General features: G+C 39.9%; 1 protein-coding gene across 1 annotated transcript; it reads left to right on the top strand.

Moving 5' to 3' along the window:
• Positions 1–6,240: 6,240 nt before the first annotated feature.
• TGDS (TDP-glucose 4,6-dehydratase) lies at positions 6,241–25,851 on the top strand. The gene is made up of 12 exons (XM_012458609.2): positions 6,241–6,340; positions 9,068–9,134; positions 10,747–10,815; positions 12,120–12,210; positions 15,866–16,008; positions 18,529–18,627; positions 19,660–19,719; positions 20,802–20,845; positions 21,424–21,589; positions 22,189–22,247; positions 22,903–23,000; positions 25,086–25,851. Exons 1-12 carry the CDS (start codon positions 6,255–6,257, stop codon positions 25,154–25,156), a joined length of 1,053 nt encoding a protein of 350 aa, XP_012314032.1. The 5' UTR covers positions 6,241–6,254; the 3' UTR covers positions 25,157–25,851.
• Positions 25,852–26,663: the final 812 nt, after the last annotated feature.

Here is a 26,663-nt window from a genome sequence, read left to right on the forward strand (position 1 = left end):
GTATAACCTACAGGACGTGTCCGATTTAATGTCTCAAAGACACTTAGCTCTGCATGTCCACAGTTTAACGCATGACTTCTCTTGACCTCTCCAACCGCTTTTTCCCTGCTAGGTTCTCTGGCTTTTCAAATTACATTATCCCGCTCCCCTCCCCCCCCCCCCCCCCCCCCCCCGCCCAGCCGTCCAGACCGCTGGCAATTGTAGCGCCCTCCCCCTCCATTCAATCACTTCAATTACAAGTCTGGATTAGCCCCTCGTCTGGTGAGGATGGGAAGCAGCAGCCACAGTCCTACTCAGGCCAACACTTTCTTGGCTTATGGCAAAGACCGCCCTGCAGTTTTCATTCTCTCTAGCTACAGTCCATCTCTACAGTAGGAAACAATTTGCAGCACTTGCCTTCAAGGGTTCTCAACTGCCTTTAGCACACAACCCAAACTCTAGAATATGGCTCTCCAGCCTCTCAAATGTCAATTTCTTCTCATCTCCATCTTTGGCGCCATCTGTTTCATGAACACTCCCAAGCTCTACCTTCTAGGCCTATATCACTCCGTGATCCCTCTGGCAGGAATACTGCTTGTTCCCCCAGTGGACCTCCTCACCTTCCTTTTCCTCCTTTACTCCTCCTTCCCAAGGCAGTTTAAGAATCTTTCTCAAACCCCCAGATCTCAAACTCCCCAATTCTGGAACCAGAATCCCTTACTTCCCTACCAGAGCACTCATGCACTATAAGTATCCACTCATGCGTCTGAAATCTCTGCCTATACTGGCAGCTACAGCTGACTATACCTGTTAGTGAAAGTGAGGAAGGAGTATAGGGCCTGGGGGCAGGGAACCTAAGGCCTTTTCACGCCTAAGTAACAAAAGGACCAGAGGCTACCCCTTTGTAAATCCCCACCTTTTTCTCCAGGCAGATAAGAAATTGGTTGTCCCCAACCAATCAGACTGATTGCCAGCTGAGTCTTTGCATAGAAGTGCAGCTTTGTAACTGTGTAACATTGGTTTTTGCAACCAATCAGATGTTTGCAAAGGAGTGTGACCTTTGTAACTCCACTTCAGCCTCTGATTAGTTGCTTTGAGTAATCAGTCAGACCTACTGGGTCCACCACTTCATTTACATGAAGTGAGCTCCAAGTGGCCAATGAGAAACCTCTCAGGGGTGTTTGGACCCGAGAAGATTCTGTATCTGGGCCCTTCAGTGCTGCTCTGGACCCATACTGAGGAGTGTACTTTCCTTTTCTTATTTTTATTTATTTATTTATTTATTTTTTGAGACAGAGTCTTGCTCTGTTACCCAGGCTGGAGTGCTCTGGCACAATCTCAGCTCACTGCAGCCTCCACCTCCCAAGTTCAAGTGATTCTCCTGCCTCAGCCTCCTGAGTAGCTGGGGTTACAGGTGTGCACCACCACACCCAGCTAATTTTTGTATTTTTAGTAGAGATGGGGTTTCACAGTGTTGGTCAGGCTCATCTTGAACTCCTGACCTCAGGAGCTCTGCCCACCTCAGCCTCCCAAAGTGCTGGGATTATGGGTGTGAGCCACTGCCCTTGGCCATGGAGTTTCATTTTCAATAAATCCCTGCTTTCCTTCTTTCACTGCTTCATTTTTTGCTTGCTTTTCTGTGTGTTTTGTCTAATTCTTTGTTCAAAACACCAAGAACCTGAGCAACTTGCAGTCAAGACACTCCACCAGTCACAAAAGTAGGAGCTCAAAATTATTTCAGGAATACATGTATGCAAATTATTTTCATTCAACAACAGGCTTCTATAACATATAAGCAAGTTCTCACAACAGACCTCATTATTTAGAAAAAAAAAATCTTGAGGGACCACTCCTACCATATACCCAGTATCTTCAGTATTTCTGACTGACCAGGAATATGCTGGAAGTATTAATTAGATAAAAAACTGCAATGGTTCTTTATTATAAAAGTAATTCATGTGACTCAGAAAAAAACTTACAGTCAAAAGTATATAAAGTGGGCTGGGCTCGGTGGCTCACACTTGTAATCTCAGCACTTTGAGAAGCCAAGGCAGGCAGATCACCTAAGGTCAGGAGTTCAAGACCAGCCTGGCCAACATGGCAAACAAAACCCTGTCTTTACTAAAAATACAAAAACTAGCTGAATGTGGTAGCACACGCTTGTAATCCCAGCTACTTGGAGGCTGAGGTGGAAGAATAGCTTGAATCCGGCAGGCAGAGGTTGCAGTGATCCAAGATTGTGCTACTGCACTCCAGTCTGGGCCAGAAAGAGAGACTCCATCTCAAAAAACAAAACCAAAAAAAAATGCATAAAGTAAAAATTAAAGTCCCCATATCCTCCTTTCCCTGCCTATATCCCATCCCCAAAGGTAACTTCTTTTAAGAGTTTAGGGTGAATCCTTTCAAATAACCCTTTACAAATATATGTGGCATTTGTAAACCAAGGACAGGAATAAAATTGCTTCTGAAAAAAATCATAACACAGGCCTTGAATGCTGGTAGGCCTCTCCTGTCTTTTCTTTCTTCTCAATCAACTTTTGTTTTTCTCACTGTGAGGATAGGCTTTTGGGCTCCTCCATTACCTTGAAAGAACATGACCACCAAAAAGTTCCAGCTTTGTAGGACCTCAGAGTTCATGTAGAGAAACCAGACTATACTAGCACCTTAGTCAAATTCTAAATCCCACGAAGAGGCTTCAGTTGGCCTAGAGTCAGCCCGATTCCATTCTGTGGCCTGCCTGGGTCAACTTGGGGAGATCATAAAGGATGGTTGAGGGGAATCTGGTCAGAAAAAAAACTGTACATACTGACTGCAAGGTATTTTTGTTAAAACCATGCTCTGAATGAAGGGACTTCCCCCAAACAGGCTTTGTGTAAGCAACATGGCTGTTTATCCACCCAGGTGCGGGCTGGCTGAGTTCAAAAAGAGAGTCAGCGCCAGAAGGTGGGACAGGAGTTGGTTTTATAGGTTTGGGGTAGGCAGTGGAAAGTTACAGAAGTTACAGTTTAGGGCAGTTTTTGCAAGCTGGGAGGGGGTCTTAGGATCTGGAATCACAAGGTTGACCAAAGTTGGTTACAAAGTCCAATTGCCTTATCAATTGAGGTGGGAATAAGGAACAATAGAAGAATGTCTCAAGTTAATTAGTTGCCCTTGTGGGTCAAGATGGCCACGGCATACCTATGTTACTTCTAGTTAAATAATATCAGTTAAATATATCAAATATTGGTGCAGTAAAATGGAAATCAAGTGGTAATAAGAGGCCTAAGGTAAAGACCATCTGAGAGCGTTGTAAAACCGTGGAACCTGAGGGGTGGTTGCAGAGCAGGAAATACTGCTTTGGTCCCATGAATGCCTACTCAACATAGAGTCTGCATGAGGGTCTCGTAAAGAGGGCTTATGCAATATCTCTGAGAAGGCAGGCAACCTCTGCTCATAAGATCCCGGAGGGTCTTTGCAGATGGGAGCTTGCAAGGGGGAAAAGCCTTGCAGGGCAGAGATTACCAGAACACCACAGACTCTGCCTAGGTTCTCAGAATATGGATGCATCTTGATTGCTCTGTGTCCGCAATGCTCTGGAGATTAAAGCCCAGAGATGCATTGGGTGTGGTCAAACCTGGTGGCACCTTATCCACTAAGCTTCTGATGCAAATGCACCTTAGTAGCAACCGGAGGTAGAAACTCAGTGTTCTAGGTTTGCATAAGAATCACGTCTGCTACTGAATACTGTAGACCACACCTCTCCCCACTTGGCTATCTTGCCCACCTTAGTTTCAAGTGCTCCCCTGATCATCCCTCCCTGCTCTCTCCCTCAATTAACAAGTGTATACACCTAAAAAAAGTATGTGGAGCCTAGAGCTAAGTGCCCACACAGGTCACCCCTCGAGAATGTGCGTTGGACCCCTGGACCCATGTGAACTTCTCTTGTGTCTTTGTCTTTATTTCCTTTTCTCACTCCCTCAGCACCACCGGGACATGGGGCACCCAGGCACAGGCTTGGGCTGGTTCCCAACAGCCGCAGGGCCTAATTCTTCCCTTTTTGTGTTTTTTCAGTTACTTCAGACTTTCTATTTCCAGGAACTGATCTGGAGGTATACATGCAGGTCACAGAGGTTACCGTGTAGTCCATGGCACTGTCAGTCAGCCTAAAAGACCTTACAATTTTGGTTTTAATTCCATGTTGGTATATTCTTTTTAAAGGCTATAAAACACATTTAGATGATATCCAGTGTTTCATTATTGCAAGCAATACAGCTGTGAACAATTATCTATATTGTACATGATGGAATTTAGGGGGGTCAAAGAATAAGTACATTTGAAATTTTCATCTGTATTACCACTTTGCCCTGTAAAAAGGTTGTGACATGATACTTTCACATATACACCTGTACTGGATGTTTCCATTCATTTTCGGCTTTGCCAAACATTATATTGGGGAAAAAAAGATATTTATTCACCTATTCGACAAATTTAATGGTCATTTATTCTGTGCCAAGTCTCTAAGGACTTGGGATTACAGCAGAAAACAAAACAAAACCCTGACCCCATGGAACACTAAACAGAGGGCAGTTACATCAATGTAAATGTTGAGTGCTAGAAAAAGAAAGAGAGAAGGGAAAGATGATTCAGCAGGGTTGGGTAGAGCTCCCTATTTTAATTGTGGTGGTCAATAGGATGACATTCAAGTTCAAAACTGAAGTAAGGATAAAAACTAGGCAGAAGCCAGGTGCGGTGGCTCACGCCTGTAATCCCAGCACTTTGGGAGGCCAAGCCGGGCGGATCACGAGGTCAAGAGATCGAGACTATCCTGGCCAACATGGTGAAACCCCGTCTCTACTAAGAAAATACAAAAATTAGCTGGGCGTGGCGGCGTGCGCCTGAAGTCCCAGCTACTCGGGAGGCTGAGGCAGGAGAATCGCTTGAACCCGGGATGCGGAGGTTGCAGTGAGCCGAGATCGCGCCACTGCACTCCAGCCTGGCGCCTGGCTACAGAGCAAGACTCTGTCTCAAAAAAAAAAACCAAAAAAAACAACTAGGCAGACATTTGGGGAAAGGCCATCCAGGTCTCCGGGAAGTAGCATGCCTGGTGCATTCAATGAAGAGCAACGAGGGCGGGAGATTGGGGTGGAGTTAGCAAACAGGAGAATAGGTGAAGTGGAGAATAGGATAAGATACCAGGGTAGGATTTGGGGAATATCTTTATCATGACTGAAAGCAGCCTGCGCGCTGTCTGTGATAATACATACATATATATTTTTTGAGACAGAGTTTCCCTCTTGTTGCTCAGGCTGGAGTGCAGCCTTTGCCTTCAGTGTTCAAGTGATTATCTCGCCACAGCCTCCCGAGTAGCTGGGATTACAGGCACGTGCCACCATGCCCAGCTAATTTTTGTATTTTTAGTAGAGACGAGGTTTCACCATGTTGGCCAGGGTAGTCTCGAGCTCCTGACCTCAGGTGATCCGCCCGTCTCGGCCTCCCAAATTACTGTGATTACAGGCGTGAGTCATCACGCCCGGCCTGTAATAATATTAACAACAGCAAAAGATCATGTGCAGGCCAGGCACTGTGGCTCACGCCTGTAATCCCAGCACCTTGGGAGGCTGAGGAGGGAGGTTGGCTAGAGCTCTGGGAGTTCGAGACCAGCCTGGGCAACATGGCGAAGCACGACTCTACCAAAAATTAGGTGAACGTGGTGGCGCAAGACTGTATTCCTAGCTACTCAGGAGGTTGAGGTGGGAGGATTGCTTGAGCCCCATTGGTCGATCCTGCAGTGAGCCGTGATCGTGCCATTGCACTCCAGCCTGGGTAACAGAGCGAGACCCTGTCCCTGTCTCCCTAAAAAAAAAAAAATCATTTTGCAATTACAACCTCCCATCTCCATCTGCAACAACTCCCCGTTCTCAGCTCAACTGATACGTAACTTCTAGAGGTGGCTGTATTACAAGAATGAAAGAAGGTACTCATTCATAATGCTGACCCACAGTGGTGACACCTCCGGGAAAAACGTTCCATTCCCGCACCGTCCCGGCAACCTCAATCGCACCTAGTCGACCAGGTGAGGGCGGAAAGGAGCTGCGCCTACGCGGTGGTGAGCGCGGGCCCACCCCTCCCGCTAGCGGGCGGGGATAAATCGGCCGCCGCGCAGTCTCCGGAAGCTGCTGCTGGTAGCCCTGTTAACGTGTCGAGCGAGCGAGCTGTGTCGCAAAAAGTCGTGGCGGAACTTCGCGGCGCTTTTCAGACAATACGCTTTACGGAACTAGGCATTGCCTAGCTGGGAGATGTCGGCGGCTGGCTGGGCGGAACCCTGGGGTCCTCCCGGCGGCTTTGCGAAGCGGGTCCTGGTGACCGGCGGTGCTGGTTTCATGTAGGTAGTAGCGCCGCTAGCTAAGCAGTGGCTCCCCAGAAACCCCTACCTTTTCCCGCGGCTCTGCTTGCCCTGGGCAATTTGGGTCCAGCTTTGAGGGGTCCTTATTCTGCCCTGGGGAGGGGTCCTAATGCACTACCTGGACCATCGTAGCTTTTCTCTCCCTGACCTGCGAAGACGTGGTTCCTTTGAAACTGTGACTTCTTTAAAACGCCTCTTCCAAAGCAAGAGTGTGGTCCGAGGTGCTCGCCACGTCACTCCTTGAGTGCCTGCAAGTTACCCTAAGCTGCTCACCGACTGCTTCCCACCCCCAGCCTAAAGCACCCCCACCCCACGGTACACAGGCCCTGTACGTACAGGCACACCAAAAACGATTTGAGGATTACAATAGGACATCCATGTAATAGCAAACTTTTACAAATCCACTGTTGACAATATTTTCTTCCTCAGTCGATCAGCTTCCTCCTGTCTTTCTGCTTCCAAAGTATATCCTCACGGCGACCACTTCTCACCACTTTCCTAAGGACCACCCTAGCCCATGTTTACCGTCATTTTTCGCCTAGACTGCTGCTGTAGCCTCCTGGTTGGCCATAACTGCGTCCACTCATGTTCTTTTAAAGACCGTTGCTCACGTACAAATCAGTGTTTCTTAAGTCAATCAGATCGTGTTAGTGAGCAGGATTTTACTTAAGTGGTTCCTGTCACACTTAAAGTCCAAACTCTACCATATCTAGAAAACTCAAGTGCCCAAGCCCTACTTTTGCAACCTGATCTGCTTTTCTGTACCTGCCACGCTTCCCCTCTTACAGTTCTTGGAACGCACCAGGCTAGTTCCTCCTCCTGTCTTGCTTGCCCTTTGCTAGGCTGTTTGCACCACTCAATTCTGGTTTTTATTCAGATATCACCTCCTCAGAGAGTTCTTACCTGACCGCCATATCTAAAATAGCCCCTCTCCCAACTGGCACACTTACCTCTACCTGAAATTATATTGCTGATTTGTGTTTGCTTGTTTATTGCTTGTGTCCCCACTCTAAAATGTAGACTCGATAAGGACAGAGACTACTGTTCACTCAGCACTTGGAAGAATGCTGGCCCATTCTATATAAGTCTTTAATAATTGTTGAATGGATGAATGTAAGAAACTCCCACCCTCCCCTCAAGGAACTCGGTGTTTAGTGGAAGAAGAGGGAATGTGAGGAATCTTGTTTATTGCCATTGGCACATTAAATCACCCTTTCTAATACAACAAGTCACTTATTGGAGGGCATCAGACTGCAAGTTTCACTTAATGAGAAAGAGGGGCCGGGTGCGCTGGCTGACACCTGTAATCCTAGCGCTTTGGGAGGCGGAGGCAGGCAGATCACGAGGTCAAGAGTTCGAGATCAAGAGTTTGAGACTGGCCTGGCCGATATGGTGAAACCTGTCTCTACTAAAAATACAAAAATTAGCTGGGCGTGGTGGCGCGCACTTGTAGTCCCAACTACTCCAGGGGCTGAGGCAGAAGAATCACTTGAACCTGGGAGGCGGAGTTGGCAGTTAGCCGAGATCCGAGATCCGAGATCCGAGATCGCGCCACTGCACTCCAGCCTTGACTACACAGTGAGACTCCGTTTAAAAAAAAAGAACTATGGGCATGAAAGGGTGATACTCGTGTGAGAGTGTGGGTCCAGGAAGGGTGCGACTTAGAAAGTGCTGTGAAAGGAATGCCGAATACAAACTCCAAGTTCATAATTTGGTCAAGGGCTGCCCTTTCCTGGGAGCCCAACTTTTTAAGTATATCTGGTAAGTCTGGTAGATCATTTCACTGAGATATACCTGATTCCCCTTCGGGGTCCTCTGAAGCCAGGGACCCACTGTGGATATTCAACTCAGGATGGTTTCGGCTGTTATTAGCCTGGGAATCCTGGCTTCAGTCTAGAACCCTTTTGAGGATTCTGTTTACATTACCAAAATCTTATACCAAGAAACAGCAGTTGCAGAAGTTACTGTAAATATGGGCAACTAACTATGCCTATAGTAATTTAATTTTTTTTTTTTTTTTGAGACGGAGTTTCGCTTTTGTTACCCAGGCTGGAGTGCAATGGCGCGATCTCGGCTCACTGCAACCTCCGCCTCCTGGGTTCAGGCAATTCTCCTGCCTCAGCCTCCTGAGTAGCTGGGATTACAGGCACGTGCCACCATGCCCAGCTAATTTTTTGTATTTTTAGTAGAGACGGGGTTTCACCATGTTGACCAGGATGGTCTGGATCTCTTGACCTCGTGATCCACCCGCATCGGCCTCCCAAAATGCTGGGATTACAGGCGTGAGCCACTGCGCCCGGCAGTAATTTAATTTTTACATACTTATTTCTGCAGTTCCTGAAAAGGCAGAGGCATGTACAGTTGTGCTGACTAGCTCCCGTTTATCATCCCTTTTTCTCCACACTTATACATGTATGGATAGTGCATCATTTGGTTAAACTGACTTTTTTCCCAAACCCAGAACCGGTACATTCTCTCTTCTGCATAGTCTAAATGGAATGTAAAACTTTTGTTTATGCTGTTGAGAAGTTTGGTAAAAAGTATGCATGTGTGTATATTTAGTGTAGTTGTATTGTTTTCTCTTATCTCAGAAAAAATTAAAGTTATCTTTGACTATTTTCCTAATATTCAACAGCTTATGAAAATATTCAAAAGTTTAGGGAAGTCGAAGTTTTTCACTAACAATATATGCTTTTTTTTAAATAGCGCATCACATATGGTTGTCTCTTTAGTGGAAGATTATCCAAATTACATGATCATAAATCTAGACAAGGTGAGTTTTATAAAAACGAGCTTCATGCTTCTTTCCAAAGCTTAAAAAGGAAAAAAAAAAATGAGCTTCATGCACTGAAATTACATGTCAATTCATGTTTTTTTAAAAGTAATAGAATTCTGTCATGCTCATATTTTAATTTTGTATTTAGTCATTTTAGCAATTTAGAGGCTCTGTATAATAATGTGCTCATGCTGTGTTTAATCTTATGTAAAATCTTTTGAAACTTTCATTTCTTATGATGATCCACAAAATATAATTTTTGTTTTGTTTTGTTTTTTCAGTTGCAACTTTGCAAATGGACTTTTTGGATTTTCATTCAAAAAAACTATAAGAAAAATTTATAAGGCAATTTGGTGATTATAGGCCTTAATTGGATTTTTTTAATTTTTTAATTGACATATCTTAGTTGTACGTATTTGGAGTACATGGTGATGTTTTAATACATCTATACGATGTGTAATGATCAAATCAGAGTAATTGGGACATCCATCGTAAGAATAACCCTTAACTCTTAATGAAGTTTTGCCTGACTTGCTATAATGGACAGGAATTGTTTTCTTTTTTTTTTTTTTTTTTTTTTTTGAGACGGAGTTTCGCTCTTGATACCCAGGCTGGAGCGCAATGGCGCGATCTCGGCTCACCGCAATCTCCGCCTCCTGGGTTCAGGCAATTCTCCTGCCTCAGCCTCCTGAGTAGCTGGGATTACAGGCACGCGCCACCGTGCCCAGCTAATTTTTTTGTATTAGTAGAGACGGGGTTTCACCATGTTGACCAGGATGGTCTCGATCTCTTGACCTCGTGATCCACCCGTCTCGGCCTCCCAAAGTGCTGGGATTACAGGCTTGAGCCACCGCGCCCGGCCCAGGAATTGTTTTCTGTATCACCAATATACCAACACTTTGAGGAATAGGTATAGTGAATTATAATATGTGTAACACAGGTCTAATTATCTTCAATCACTAATTCCTTTTCCATAAGAAATAGAAAACTTTTCTAGCCACCAGTGTCTACAGGCGAATTTGGCAGGAACTTTTTTTTGCGATGGAGTCTTGCTCTGTTGCCAGGCTGGAGTGCAGTGACACGATCTTGGCTCACTGCAACCTCTGCCCCTGGGTTCAAGAGATTCTCCTGCCTCAGCCTCCTGAGTAGCTGGGACTACAGGCATGTGTCACCACACCCAGCTAATTTTTATATTTTTAGTAGAGATGGGGTTTCACCATCTCTACTAAAACAAACAAACTGTATCTGTTGTTTGGTCAGGATGGTCTGTATCTCTTGACCTCGTGATCCACCCACCTCAGCCTCCTGTAATGCTGGGATTAAGCCACCTCACCAGGCCAGGAACATTTTTTAAAGTAGAGATTATGAAAAGGTTTTTGTTTTGTTTTGTTTTTTGGTACTTTGGAAAGGTAACAGAATTACTTGTTTTTTACTTTTAAGATGTCAGAAACTTAAAATATGTAAAAATAGGGAGCAAAGACACTTTAAGAGAACATATATTCTTGTGTTATAACCATTAACATCTATAGTCTTTAAAATAAATGAGTATTTTATCGGAAAAGCTAATATCACTTTTTGTGTTGCCCCTGCTGTGCTCTCTTCTTTCTAGCTGGATTACTGTGCAAGCTTGAAGAATCTTGAAACCATTTCTAACAAGCAGAACTACAAATTTATACAGGTATGAACATTTTCTTAAAACCGTACTGTGCCTCTTTAGTCATGCAGGGGTTATAAGACCTTTTTACTTTACAAACTTGTGTAATATGGGCTTGAAAGGCACACTAATTAAAGACCTTTTAAAAGATGAGGTAGTTAATTTCCAAAAGTACCATGTGCTCTAGAGGATACTATTTTTGATTGACAGCACATAAAAAGCTACATGTGATTTTTGGTACCTTGGCAGATCTACGAGTAGCAAAGTTGATTTACATGGTTTGTGTTTTAGTTCCTCCCTAGTCTTTCCCTATGAAGGTTGATTGACTCTGGAAGTCTGACTCTTACCACTTTTAGACAAGTTCAAAGTATAAACCACATGACCAGTTCATTAATTTGCGAAGGGAAATGTTATTGTCAAATGAAACTATTTATCTTATGATATATGATTTTTAAAAAGTTATTCTATAAACTATCTTTTTAAGTACAAACTTAAAGAATATACTAACAACCATTTCATAATTCTATTCTGTATGATGGTATTTTCTTTAGCTGCTGAAGAATTGTTGAGAATACATATTTTTAGAAGATTAAATGTACATGTAAATATCAGAAGTATCATAATTTTACTTAACTGTGATAAAATGTGTTTTCAAAATATCATTCCAGTTGTTACACTATTTTTTTGAGGCAGAGTCTCGCTCGGTCGCCCAGGCTAGAGTGCAGTGGCATGATCTCAGCTCTCTGCGACCTCCACCTCCCGGGTTCAAGCAATTCTCCTGCCTTAGCCTTCTGAGTAGGTGGGATTACAGGCGCCCGCTACCACATCTGGCTAATTTTTATATTTTTAGTAGAGATGGAGTTTCACCATGTTGGCCAGGCTGGTCTTGAACTCTGGACCTCAAGTGATCTGCCCTCTTCGGCTTCCCAAAGTGCTGGGATTATAGGCTTGAGCCACTGAGCCCAACCTAAGATATATTTTAATAATGGTTATTGCAAAGTTTTTTTAAAAAAATGCTGGAAAAAAGTTTTCTATTAGTATAGTGGCCTTAAGTTGGCAAAAATGTTGTGGACAACACTAGCATGGCAGTTAGTAGTTGTTGGTGCTCATTAAAATATTATTTGGAAAAATAGTTTGAATTAAATATCTAGTATCCTAAGATGCTGGAGAGATACATCATTGCTATACTTGTTTGAGCACTTAGTGGAATTTTCAAGACATTCTCTATTAAACAGGTCGGTGGGAAGTAGGGGGATGTATAGTAAAAATGGTTATGAATGAGGGTGCCCAGTGAAACCTAGCCCTTTTACGTTTGCTTTTTCACATAGGGTGACATATGTGATTCTCACTTTGTGAAACTGCTTTTTGAAACAGAGAAAATAGATATAGTACTACATTTTGCTGCGCAAACACATGTCGGTAAGCATTGTTTTATGTTACAGTCATGACTGGCAGATCCCCCCGCCTCCACCTGCTGTGGCTAACTAACCTAAATCCAAAGTCCAATAATGGAGTTAAATAAGTAGGTATAGTAGAAAAACAAGCCCATAGTCACTATGTCATCAATAAACTGAGCACTTTTTAGATACTTTTATTAGCATTGCGAGGGTGTATTAGTGAAATACAACCTTGAATGCTGTTTGAAAACTTGAGTTTAACCAATTCAGGATAATGAAGGGGAGCAATGGAGAGATGGACCTTCAACTGTATTTTTACGTTGTTTTTCTTAAGTTTGGTGGTGGGTATGCAGATGAACATTATTTATACCATTTTGTGAATTTTAGATATTTTCTAATAATTTGATTGTTTTATTATGAAATATATTTGAAAGCATTTTGAAGTACAATTAAATAATGATAATGTGAGCACCCATGTATCCATCACCTGAACAAAAGATAGACTATTGCTGAATCCTCTTCAGTAGTAAGTACTACTGCTGCCTGTTAGATTTAAAGTTATAATTTCCTTTGCTTTTCTCTACACTTTTGCTGTCTATACATTTATCCCTAAACAATATAGCTTAGCTTTGGCTGTTTTTAAGTTAAAAAAAAATATATATATACACACACACACACATATATGTATACATATATATACATATATATGTGAATATATATATAAAAAAATGATATGTAAAGGTTTTTTTTTGTTTTCTTTTTCTATGTATATGTAGATTCATCCATGGAGTTGAATACAGATATAGTTTGTTTGTTTTCAGTATCATAATATTCCAGTCTAAAAATGTATACATACATATATACCATGGTTAATATACTTTATTCTTGATGGCCATTTGGGTTCTTTACACTTTGGAGCAGTTTTGAACACTACTGCCATGAACATGTATCATGATATATAAGTATACATTACACTTGGATATGAGATCATAAGATCTGTGTACTTCATCTTGAGATAATGTCAAACTATGTTCCAAAGTAATTATACCAACTTCCACTCCTCTAGAAGTGTGTGACTTCCTGTTGCTCCAGATCTCACCAAAGCTTAGGTTTCTCAGTCTTTCCATTTTGCCAAATCTCAGTGCCATGTAGTGGTGTCTCATGTTTCTAATTTGTATTTTCTCTGATTACTAATAAGATTAAGTACTTTTTATATTTTTTTTTTGTAATTTGAATTTCTTCTTTGTGAAATGCTGTTGAAATTTTTTGTCCATTTTAAAATGGGATTGTTTACCTTTTTCCTCATTGAAAGAGAAGTTTCAATGAGGAAAAAAATGGCACTTAGAGTTTTGATATATTCAGAACACTAGTTCTTTGTCATTATGTATGTTGCAGATGTCTTCTACTCTGTATGCCTGGTCTTCTCACTTTTTGATAGTATGTTTTGATGAACAGATGTTTTCAATGTTAGCGTAGTGAATGTATGTTTTTTCCTTTATGCTTAATGCTTTTTCAGTTCTTAAATTCTCTCCTACCCCAAGGTCATGAAGATATATTTTTCTACATTTTCAAAGCTTTATAATTTTGTATTTTACATTTAGATTTGTAATCCATCTGAAATTAATTCTTATGTAACACCAATTTCATTTTTTGTATGTATGAATACCAATTGTTCCTGTACCACTTACTGAAAAGTTCATCCATTTCTACTCTGTGTCATATCAAGTGTATTTGATATCTCTGTCTCTTTTCATTTGTTTGTCCCTACCTGCCTGATTACGCAGTATATTGACAAATACAATGATTTCATATCTGTTAAAGCAAGTCCTTCTACTTGGCCAATGATAAAAGCAGTTGTGAACTTCTACCAGCAATTTATGAGATGCTTGCCAACACTCGCTGTGTCGATTTTGCGGTTTTATTTTTCTCTGATGAGGTTAAAAACCTCATTTTTCATTTGTTTATTAGACTTTTCTTCTCTTTCTTATTATATATCCTCTTTGGAAAATTTCTATTTAAGTTTCGTGACCATTTCCTATTAGGTTGTCAGTTTTTTCCTTACAGATTTTTATAATTCCTATATGTATTTTGGAATCAAGCCTTTTGCAACTACCTTTTTTTCAGTCTGCTTTGCCTTTTTCCATTCTTTTTTTTTTTTTTTTTTTTTTGAGACGGAGTTTGGCTCTTGTTACCCAGGCTGGAGTGCAATGGCACGATCTCGGCTCACCGCAACCTCCGCCTCCTGGGTTCAAGCAATTCTCCTGCCTCAGCCTCCCGAGTAGCTGGGACTACAGGCGTGCGCCACCATGCCCAGCTAATTTTTGTATTTTTTAGTAGAGACGGGGTTTCACCATGTTGACCAGGATGGTCTCGATCTCTTGACCTCGTGATCCACCCGCCTCGGCCTCCCAAAGTGCTGGGATTATAGGCGTGAGCCACCGTGCCCGACCCTCCTTTTCCCATTCTTAATGGTGTCTTATTATTAGAGAAAGCTCGTAATTCCCATGTGGTTCAGTTTATCTTTACTTTTCTTTAGGGTTAGTGCTCTTTCTGTCTTGATCAAGAACTCGTTTCCTACCTCCAAGGTCATGGACATGTTGTCTTACAATTCTTTTCTTAAAAGTTGCTGTTTTTCACGGGGCGCGGTGGCTCACGCCTGTAATCCCAGCACTTTGGGAGGCCAAGGCGGGTGGATCACTAGGTCAAGAGGTCGAGACCATCCTGGCCCACATGGTGAAACCCTGTCTCTACTAAAAATACAAAAAATTAGCTGGGCATGGTAGCGCGTGCCTGTAGTCCCAGCTACTCAGGAGGCTGAGGCAGGAGAATTGCCTGAACCCAGGAGGCGGAGGTTGCGGTGAGCCGAGATCGCGCCATTGCACTCCAGCCTGGGTAACAAGAGCGAAACTCTGTCTCAAAAAAAAAAAAAAAGTTACTGTTTTTCCTTTTATATTTAGATTTCTTCCCATATTGATATCAGTTTGACTTAAAATCATTTATTGGAAAGACTTGACTCTCCCTCATTGTCACTTTTGTCATGGTCAAATGTTTATATATGTATGCTTCTATTTCTCAGCTCTGTTTGATTACATTGGTCTTTGTCTGTGCTTATACTGTTACCATTCCATCTTAATCACTGTAGCTTTATAATAATTGTTTAGACCATACAAATTTTTATATGGTTAAATTTATCAGCCTCTTTCATTATTGCTTCTGAATTGTGAGTCATAATTAAAGTTTCTTCCATTTCCTGGTTATGGAGGGTCTGTTCTTTTAAGGTGAATTTATTTTTAAATAACTCATTCAGCATTTATTGCTTTCGGCAGTAACAGATTGATCTGAAAAGCCTAGTCCTGTAATTCATAATTTTTTTAAATTTAAGAACATTTTAAATTTAGATGTATCATTTTTTGAAGTTTCTTCTTTATAGAATAAAAAACAGTTTTCTGCAAATTTAACACTGATAGTTTTCTGGGTTCTAAGAATTTACGTGTACTGTGTAATTTAGGTTTTAAGAAATCATAAATATCACTGCCTGTGTATGTTATTACTACAACTGTTGCAGCTGTGGTATGAAGAGCAGTGAAAGGTACTCTCCTTAAACCTGAGTTCATCATTTGGCATTTGTTTTATCTCTTGGGTAGACTTGTTTTAGCTTTTCACTCTTTGTTTTTTAGATCTTTCATTCGTACGTGCCTTTGAGTTTACCTATGTTAATGTTTATGGCACTCACGTTTTGGTAAGTGCTGCTCATGAAGCCAGAGTGGAGAAATTTATTTATGTCAGCACAGATGAAGTATATGGTGGCAGTCTTGATAAGGTGAGCTTAGAAAATGTATATTTTACCTACTTACCATCTACCATGATACAATTTTATTAAACCTACGCTGGGCTTTTTTCATCCTCAAATTATGTACACTGGGGCATTCTTCAGAGTTCTAGAGGGACAGAACTGATAGAATATATATACACACATTCTATCACATGATCATAAGGTCCCTCAATAGGCCATCTGCAAGCTGAGGAGCAAGGAGAGCCAGTCTGAGTCCCAAAATTGAAGAACTGGAGTCAGATGTTCAAGGGCAGGAAGCATCTAGCATGAGAGAAAGATGTAGGTTGGGAGGCTAGGCCAGTCTAGTCTATTCATGTTTTTCTGTCTGCTTTATATTCTAGCCACACTGGCAGCTGATTAGATGGTGCCCACTTAGATTGAGGGTGGGTCTGCCTTTCCCAGCCCAGCCCACTAACTCAAATGTTAATCTCCCTTAACAACACCCAGGAGCAATACTTTGCATCCTTCAGTCCAGTCAAGTTGACACTTAGTGTTAACCGTCACAGAATGTTATTCCATGTCTCCTCTGTTCAGATCAAGTGATACCACCCCAAATAGGAACAACAGCCTAGTCCTAATAGAGACGTATTTGTTTGTTTTTTCATGCCCCAGAAATCTCTTTAGTTACAGATTTATTTGTAATTTTGCAAGAGAATTATAAGGTCCAGCCCTACAAGGTTCTGTGAGCCCCTCCCAGCTGGTGTGGAGATGAGAAATTGTAGAAATAAAAGGCAAAAGACACAGAGATAGAGGAAAGAGAGTTTGGGCCCAGGGGTCCACTGCTACCCAAATCGTGGAGACCAGCAGTGGTCCCAAATGCTGGGATGCTCTCACTTTTATTGAGTTGCAAATCTGGGGGCAGGGTAGGTAGGGCGTGGCCTTGGTAGTCCGAGATTGGCGGCAAGGTAGATAGGGCATGGCAGTGATAGGGTCAAGTATATCACGTGTCATTCAAGTAGGGGCTCAGGAATTTCTGGCACCCAAAGTGAGGTAAGAAGCATAATGCATCAGCATTTTTTCCATACTTATCAAGAAAGAACTAAAACATTAAAATTTATATTATTATTACTGATTATCTTTTCTAAGAAAAAAGGAACCAGGTGCAAAAGCAGGACATGAGAATAGACATGGAACGTGACCACTGAGGCACAGCATCATCACATAGAGACAGTTAAGCCCCCAAATGTCTGCGGGCCTCCCTGACAGCCCTCAGGCCCTAACACAAGAGGTTGGAGAAGCAGAGTTTTCTCCAAACTTCCCCAGGAAGGAGATGTCTCGGCAATTTTGGACATCTCCTTCCCTAGCTGGTTAAACAGCAGGCGCGTTCACAGCGCTGGCGCTGCCACACAGCCACGGCCACCTCCAGCAGCCCTCATACGGGCGTGACAGAGGGCTTAAAGCATCTTGCCTTAGTGTCATTCATTTCACACTGTCACCCCAGGTTCACACTTCCGACCTGAGAGGCATTAGTAAAAGAATTAAGATCACCTATGAATAACTAAGATCACATATGAATAAATAATAACTACTATGGTATATTTCTAGTTACTTTATTTATCATTATTTATATGGAAATAGGCTGAGGCCTTTTGCTCCAGTGCTGATGGGATCTCTCCCCTACAGAGAAATGCAGATCTGACCTTTTTGTCCCACTCTTGCAAATGTGATGAATATCATTCCATGGACCAAAGCATAAGTGAGTGCAGCTGCAGCACACTGCCTGTTCATCTTTCCCTTTCAGTCAGGAAAACACGTTGGAATGCCAAGGAGACAGTGTAAAATTCTTGTAAAAACCAGAATCTATTTTTTTAATAAATTGTGCATAAATATTACGGTTTTTATGCAAAGAAGACTCCATTGTCCAATCTATAGTGTTTATAGTTGGCGTTTGCAGTGACCTCATTTTATTTTATTATTTATTTATTTATTTTGCCAGAACACATAGTGAAAAAAAATCAAATAGTCCAAAAAGACTTACAGTGAGAAAAAGTAGACCTTGACCACTTCTCAATTCTCAATTTTGCTTCCAAGAGGTAACCATTTTCAATTTTCTGCAGTTTTTATCAGGTAAACTTCTTTCTTCATGCACCCTGCCACTCTACATCAGCTCCGACACACTAGTCAGAATGATTTTTAAAATATAAATCAGACCTGGCATTACTCTGCTCAAAATCTGTTGTTGTTTTATGGTGGCCTTCAAAGTTTTGGCCTTCCTCTAGCCCTCTGACCTCCTCTTCCATTGTCTCTCCCTTCACATCAGCCTGCCTGCGGTTCCTTTGGACACGCTTCTGTCTCAGGGCCTTTACACATGCTCTTCTCTCTCTCTCTGCTATCTAGGATTGTTGTGCATGTTAAAGAAGTTACTACATGTCCTTGGGAAAACACCAGGCACATAGATTTAAGAAGTGGCTTTTAAAATTTGGTGATATTTCAAGTTTTAATCTGTGCTCTGATTTTTATACTTAAAATATGCATAATACTTTTTTTAATATATATTTTTAAAATTAGGAATTTGATGAATCTTCACCCAAACAACCTACAAATCCTTACGCATCATCTAAAGCAGCTGCTGAATGTTTTGTACAGTCTTACTGGGAACGATATAAGGTAAGAACTGATTGTAGAAGCTCTTGAAACATTTTCCATTTTCCTAAAGATATTTAAAGTTTTTGTTTATTCTTTGGAGACAGTCTTGATCTGACACTCAGGCTGGTCTCAAACTCTTGACCTCAAGAGATCCACCCACCTTGGCCTCCTAGAGTGCTAGGAGGATTATAGGCATGAGCCACACCCTGCCCAAGTCAGCTTTTAGCAGCATGCTTAGAGTAGAAGACATAGATCGAGAAAATGTACATATTATAGAATTTTAAAAACTGATTTCCTCTATTTGTGTGGACAAAGTAGGACCTACCCCTTATTCAGTTCATCATTAATGGAATAATTTGAATATATATATATTTTTCTATTTCAGTAATAGGTAGAATGTTACAGCTATAGTCAGAGTGCTGTTGGAGTCCTTTGAGTGGAGGAAGAGGGAGGACAGATCCCCTTTCTGCCGATGTGCTTCTCTCTGCATGATTCTGCTTTTGTGGCTCCTCATCAATGGGAAGTAGACTTGCCCTTGGTGGTTCTGACACTATCAGTAGGGGAGCCTTACCCCGTATGAAGCCTCATCTTGAATCTCCTACATTCAGCTTCCTGCTGCTGTTTGTGCGTTATTAGGGACTGGGTCAGAGAGGCAAGCCTTGAAATTCCTAAAGATTCTCTCACCATTTGGGTTCTGGTGGCGTCGATCCTTTTTGCTTTCATAGTAGCTCTTTTTATTTGTAGGGATTAGTACAATGAAGAGAGTCCTTGAGGTTGTATTTAAAATAATCAGCTAAAAAGTTCTTCAGCGTTTTGCTCCCAGACTTATAAACACATGCCAAATATACTCATCTTCTTGTACTAATAAAAGAATGTTCCTCTTCTTCCTTTTGGAACCTCTGCCTTTATCTGAATCCTATTTTTAGAAATTGACCTTAAGGTGTGTGGAATTATTTAGGCAAAGGTGCCCATATTTTGAAATTCTGGTCATCTTTAAAATAATCATTATTATTAGACTTTTTCAAAAGCCTTAATGTTGAATATTCTTTTAAGTTTCCAGTTGTTATCACAAGAAGCAGTAATGTTTATGGACCACATCAATATCCAGAAAAGGTAAGCTTTACTTCTGAATTCATGGTATTTTTCAGTGATTGCAACTTCTCATTATTTGAAATAACCTCTCTTCAGTTGTTTAAAATAATATGTTGTAAATTATACATAATTTTATATGCCATATAACACCACATGCAGATTCCTTCAGACGTAGAGTTTGAAGACTTAGGTTTTAAGTCTCAAGCTGGCTGACACTCACCGGCTGGCTTCACCGCTTAGCAGGGATTTTGAAGGATTCAGTGAAGATGATACATGTGAAAATACCTTGTACTTTTAAAGACTCTAAAGCATCACCACTGACATGCTGTAGCTGACTCCCTGTTTGCAGTCAGACCAGTATATCAGGGTATACAGAAAGTTAAAAGCTAGCTAGATAGTGATGCAAGAAGCTTGTATACATTAACTGTCTTAGTGTCACCTGGCTAACTGTGCCTCAGCTCATCTTTATTGTGTAGGCATGAATGTCTTCCAGAAAGTACTACAAATAATGAATAAAAAAATGTAGTTTAGAGGCTGAAAATGCCTGTGCAGTTGGTTCTATATCATCAAGCGTGATTTTATATAACTTTGGCCACTCTGCCTAAATTTGGAGACTGGGTTTTCTTGCTTCCCAGCTGGTTGGATTGATCTGTTTGCCCAAAGGAAAGGGCCATGTCATGAACTGCAGGTATTAATATTTACTTTGCTTAATTTTTCTTTGAATCCAAGAGCACTGGAAGTTACTTTCTATAAATTCATCAAGCACTTAATGCATAGGTGCTATATGTAAAGCAGTAAGAGACAAATATTTGCCCTTATAAAGTCAGCACAAAGGTGAACTTTGTGATGAGACCAACTGTTTGATGAAGACTTTTTCTGCATTTTTCCACTATTCAGATCATTTTTTCTTCAAGTAGTCTGTCTTTATGAAATAGCAAACTTAGAGTTCTTTTACTTATCAAATATTATAGTAGTTTTTTTAATGAACTGATAAAAAGAATTAGAAGCAATCCATATGCATATTCCTTAATCTTTTTATCTTATGACGAGTTCAGATTCATACTAATGAGTAAATTTCCAGTCTGATTTAAATATTCTTTTAGGTTATTCCAAAATTTATATCTTTGCTACAGCACAACAGGAAATGGTATGTAATTATTTACCTTTTTACCCATATGCTTTTTTGGTATGTTAGAGTATTTGGTGACACTCTTTCTTGAATATCATAAAGTCTTAGAGGCCATAGAATTGAATGTCCCACTAAATGTAAGAATCATTTCTCCAGTGTAATAGTTTTAAAAATAATCTGTATCTTATTTTTATAATTTACTTGTTGAGAGAATGTCAAATCTTAATGACCTATCACAGAACTTTGAGTTATAGCATTAAAATTTGAAAGCTATTTTTATATAATTTTACTTTCTCAAAGGCCTTACTTAAGTCATAGAACTGTAGCTATTTCTTTAAAACAAACTTATGGTATAAAATTAAATACATATTTCACAAGGGTCACTGATATGTTTGCTACTTTCCTACTGAGTACACCCTCAGAGGGTTTGGAGTTAAGAAATAGGAACAAAATTTAGAAAAGCTATGATAATTTGTATTTTCAGTAAAAGATTCTGAGATCCCCATGGGAATTGGCTTCTCTGGAGTTGTACCTAGTTGATGCTTTAGGAGAGCTTACCTTTTTACACTTATGATTTCACTTCATTTAATCTCTAGTTGCATTCATGGATCAGGGCTTCAAACAAGAAACTTCCTTTATGCTACTGATGTTGTGGAAGCATTTCTCACTGTCCTCAAAAAAGGGAAACCAGGTGAAATTTATAACATCGGAACCAATTTTGAAATGTCGGTTGTGCAGCTTGCCAAAGAACTAATACAACTGGTATGTACCTATTTTAAAAGGGTGGTATTTTCAGAATTGTTAGTGGTAGTAACCATTAATTTAGTCAAAATCAGTAGCATACAGTTTACTTAATTTAAAAGTAAGCAAGTAGAAAATGAAATTAATGTTTATGTCTACCATTTGTGTCTTAAGTTGTATCATCTATTTAGTAACAGCTTTTCAGGAAAAAATAATTCATTAAATGTGCATTCCCTAATTGTAAGATATAACTCATTTTCAGAAATATAAAATTGTGTCTTAAAATAAGTGACAGTGATATATAAAATATATTAGTAATTATGAATATCCATATATGAATATGCATCTGTACTGTTAATAGTTATGAATATCCATAGGGGACATCAATTATAAATCTTAGTTTAATATAAAGAGGGACTGAATAATAACCAAAATCCAATGTGTATATCTGAGCTTCAGATGGAATTTAGGTTATAAAGTATAGAAAGTGTTACTAAAATGATGTTCATTTTAGCTGTCATCCCTGCTGTGAAGCAGTTATTTAATCAGCCATTAAATACCATTGTTATTCTCTGATCTCATTTTATAATTTGACTCAAAAGCTGTCTCCATTTTGACAGATCAAAGAGACCAATTCAGAGTCTGAAATGGAAAATTGGGTTGATTATGTTAATGATAGGTGAGTAACAAGTTAAAACATTGGGGAAAGGTTGTGAAATCTTAGGTACTTATAAAATCATAAAATATGTGGACTTGACCAATAACTACTTTATCTCTTTTGAATCTTCTGGCAAAACATTTTTTTCCATAATTATAAATGCCATACAGTTTAAGTATGGCATTATTACCTACTAGCTATGTGATTTAAAAATTATTGACCTTTTCCAAGTCTGAAGTATCAAACCTCCAGTGTAAAAAAGGGATAATAACATCTTTCTTATAAAAGTATTTTAACATTTATTTATAATGTATATGAAATACCTGACCCAGGGCCTGGCATATGAGTCCTAATACATTTTTGTGTATTTGTTTATTCATTCATTGAACGTTTATAGAGTTTTTTTATGGTCAGGTACTTCACTTATATCTAGATCATGGCTGAAACAAGCAGATAAGACACAGAGGGTTAGGCACCTGGTATTATGGATTTTTTTTTTTTTTTTTTTTTTTACTATATACTCGATTTTAACAAATTTTCTGCAAAAAACCTATTGGAAATTTTTGTAAAGAGAAAACTTGGGTTATGGTAAAAATGCATAAATACATATCTCCTAGTATCTAAATTTGTAAATATATATCTACAATGTCATTTTAAATCTGTTTTGTTTTCCAAGACCTACCAATGACATGAGATATCCAATGAAGTCAGAAAAAATACATGGCTTAGGATGGAGACCTAAAGTGCCTTGGAAAGAAGGAATAAAGAAAACAAGTATGTTATGAATTAATCATTTTGGGGGCAAGTCAGAAGAATTTAAAGGAAAAATAACTTGTTTCCAGAACATTATACAAACCACTGGAATACTATGTTGAATCATTTGTTCTTTTCAAAATGCCACATTGCATATATTCCTACTAAGAGTCCTGTGTTTTCTAAACACCTTGAATTTTTATAAACCAGCTTCCAATCAGTCTTCCCATATCTTGTTAGCATTAATAATATACCTATATCATTGATTCTGAGGTACATATTTTTTTACTTTCTTCACACTTCTGAAAGGTATATCTTCTTATAATCACTGGTGTCTTATAATTATTATTGCAGCTTTTTTTCTTTTTTACATGTATGTGAAATAGTGATCCATCAGTGGCATCTTAGATTTGATGAAATACGGATACAGTCTTTTTTGTGTCTTGAGGCTTTTTATATTGAAACCAACAAAGGAAGTAAATTTAGTATGTGCAGAAAAATCTATTAAAATAAGTACATATAAAGTCTGTGCATATGTTAAAGCACTATTTAGAAATGTATTCATGAGAAAAGCTCTACCCAGATGTAGAAAAACAAAGTGTTGATTCAGAGCTTGAAATACGAAATACTTAAGTCAAATATTAAAAAACAAAAATAGGGGGCCGGGCGCGGTGGCTCACGCCTGTAATCCCAGCACTTTGGGAGGCCGAGGCGGGTGGATCACAAGGTCAAGAGATCGAGACCATCCTGGTCAACAAGGTGAAACCCCGTCTCTACTAAAGATACAAAAAAAAATTAGCTGGGCATGGTGGCGCGTGCCTGTAATCCCAGCTACTCGGGAGGCTGAGGCAGGAGAATTGCCTGAACCCAGGAGACGGAGGTTGCGGTGAGCCGAGATCGCGCCATCGCACTCCAGCCTGGGTAACAAGAGCGAAACTCCGTCTCAAAAAAAAAAAAAAAAAAAAAATAATAATAATAATAATAATTTAAAATTATCAGATTTCTTTTAAAAAGCTTTTACTGGTAGCATAGCACTATAAAATAATTTCAAGTTTTTTTTTTGTTTTTGAGACGGAGGTTTGCTCTTGTTGCCCAGGATGGAGTACAGTGGTGCAAACTCGACTCACTGCAACCTCTGCTTCCCAGGTTCAAGTGATTCTCCTGCCTCAGCCCCCTGAGTAGCTAGGATTACAGGCATGTGCCACCACACTTGGCTAATTTTTTGTATTTTTAGTAGAGATGGGGTTTTACCATGTTGTCCAAGCTGGTCTCCAACTCCTGACCTCAGGTGATCCACCCCCCTTGGCCTCCCAAAGTGCTGGGATTACAGGTGTGAGACACTGCACCTGGCCAATTTCACATATCAATAGAAGGAAGGTACCAGGTGTAGTGGCTCACATCTGTAATCAAAGCACTTTGGGAGACAAAAGTGGGAGGATCACTTGAGGTCAGGAGTTTGAAACCAGCCTGGGAAACATAGTGAGACCCTGTCTCTACAAAAAGTAAAAAAATCAGCAGAGCATGATGGCACATGCCTGTAGTCCTAGCTATTTATGAGGCTGAGATAGGTGGATCTCTTGAGACCAGGAGTTTGGGTTTGTAGTGAACTATGATTGCACCACTACACTCTAGTCAGGGTAACAGTGAGACCTCATCTCTTAAAAAAAAATACAAGGAAGTTCACACAATCTCATTGTACCTCTGATGCAGTGTTACCATATTTATGTGACCAAACACTGTATTATACTTTTTTGTATAAAATAACCTTAAAACCAGGGCAGATGACTTATTTCCCATATCCCAAGTTCCTTAAAATAAAAATGTCTCAAATATCTGTACCAACAAGTTTAGTATGACTTTTGAAGTTAAAAAGAAAAAAAATGGTTGATTTTTAATTCTAAATTTTTTAGGTGATTTAAATGTCTTCTGAGTAACTTCATTGTTAACTTTAAAATCCAATCGTTTATATTATTACGCAGCCCTTATCTGCTGCTTAGCTGATGGGCAGGACTTAGCTAGCAGGAACTTAGTAAATGTTGGTTAACTGATGTTTGGTTTTTCTTTCTTTCTTTTCTTTTTTTTTTGTCTTTTGTTTTTTCCTACTAGTTGAATGGTACAGAGAGAATTTTCACAACTGGAAGAATGTGGAAAAGGCATTAGAACCCTTTCCAGTATAATCACCATTTATATAGTAAGGACAGTTGTCAAAAGAAGAAAATTATCCTACCTCCACAAGTGATATGAAGTCAAGTGACAAATGAAGTGCTCTCTTTTCATTTGGAATTAGATTCATGACTTTTTCTATAAAATTCAAATGCAGAATGCCTCAATCTTTGGGAGAGTTCTAGTACTGGCAAAGGATTTAAATGTCAAAATTCTTTCTGAAACCCTTGTTCCTGGAAACTAGGAAATAGTAGGTGTAGAAGACTCTCCCTAAGGGTGGCCAGGAAGAAGTCTTCTGGTTCTGGCAATTGTGATGGGTAATGGTGCCAGAGAGATGACAGCCTTCACTGGTTTTGAACTCAGTCAGCTTCCCAGCCTGTCCCAGTACCTAAGAAACTCTCTGAAGTGTTCGTTTTTAGGCAATATAGGATGAGTCTTATGCCCTAATTCACCTTTTCTTTTTTAAGATCTGATAAGCTATCATTGCTTTAATAGTGGAACAAAATACTAGAATATCTGGCACTTTTTAACTTTTGATAATTTTGTAAAATTGATTACGTTGAATACTTTTTAAGAAAGGAATGTAAAGTTTTTATATTTTCACAATTAATTGTGAATAACTTGACCTATATAAAACCTTGTATCAGAGAAATTTATCATGTATTTACTGTTTAAAATGATTTTATTTATAAAATTGTCAATATCTGAATGTGTTTAATGTAGAATATGGCTTTTTAAAATAATATGTTTTTGCTGTAGAAAAATTTAAAAACTTGAGTATGTATTTTTAATCCTTCTTTGCCCTAAAAACTTTAAGATGACTTGAAAAAGTAACTGATTGGCTATTGGGAGGAGAAAGGGAAAAGAAGCTGGGTGACCCTCTATTAAGAATGCAGATTGTGGTGCGGAGGCTTCATAATTCCTCATTAGAAAGTCTTACACTTTAAAAATACCCTTAATACCAGCCTCCTACTGTGATTATGGGTCCCTAAGTCCATACCTCTTCTCTTCAGTTTCTCCAGTTTCCCCTTTCTAGAGAGAAAGGGAGGAAAGACTAGGGTGTCAGTTGAGTCTTTCAGGAAGCAGATGCTGAGACAAAGTGATGACTATAACGATAAAAGAGGGAGGAAGCAAATTGAGCAGGCTGTGCAGGCAGAAAGGCAAACCCGTGTGGAGAAAATGTCTATTGTGAGAATCAGCTACTGGCCCTTTCACAGTGGAAAGGGTCCAGTGGAGTTCATGGGCTACCAAGTAGCTGATGGGTTTCCTTGAAGAATAGTGCCGTATTGGGGAATCAGTATTTGTCTCTGTTGGCAGCGGGTTGGATATTCACAGGTGGCAATAGCTAGATTGGCCGTGGTAGGTGAGAATTCATGCTGTGGGTCCCAAGAGTAGGGACCATCTGTACAGTGAGGCCTGTTCCATTCAGATGCTCATCATGGTAGTCCTGGGGTGGCTGATGATGAAAACTGACTAAAGTTAACTGACCAAGTCATTTTATCTACTGGATGGTTCGGTGCC

Source organism: Aotus nancymaae, unplaced genomic scaffold (assembly GCF_030222135.1).
Source record: "Aotus nancymaae isolate 86718 unplaced genomic scaffold, 86718_ANA_hifiasm-v0.15.2.pri h1tg000048l, whole genome shotgun sequence".
NCBI lineage: Eukaryota > Metazoa > Chordata > Mammalia > Primates > Aotidae > Aotus > Aotus nancymaae.

Bases quoted from the DNA above. Each gene is read 5' to 3' on its own strand.
- TGDS (XM_012458609.2), top strand. From the start codon at position 6,255: ATGTCGGCGGCTGGCTGGGCGGAACCCTGGGGTCCTCCCGGCGGCTTT. The intron at 10,816-12,119 runs GTATGAACATTT...TTTTTCACATAG, and splicing joins AGAACTACAAATTTATACAG to GGTGACATATGTGATTCTCA. The intron at 23,001-25,085 runs GTATGTTATGAA...TTTTCCTACTAG, and splicing joins AGAAGGAATAAAGAAAACAA to TTGAATGGTACAGAGAGAAT.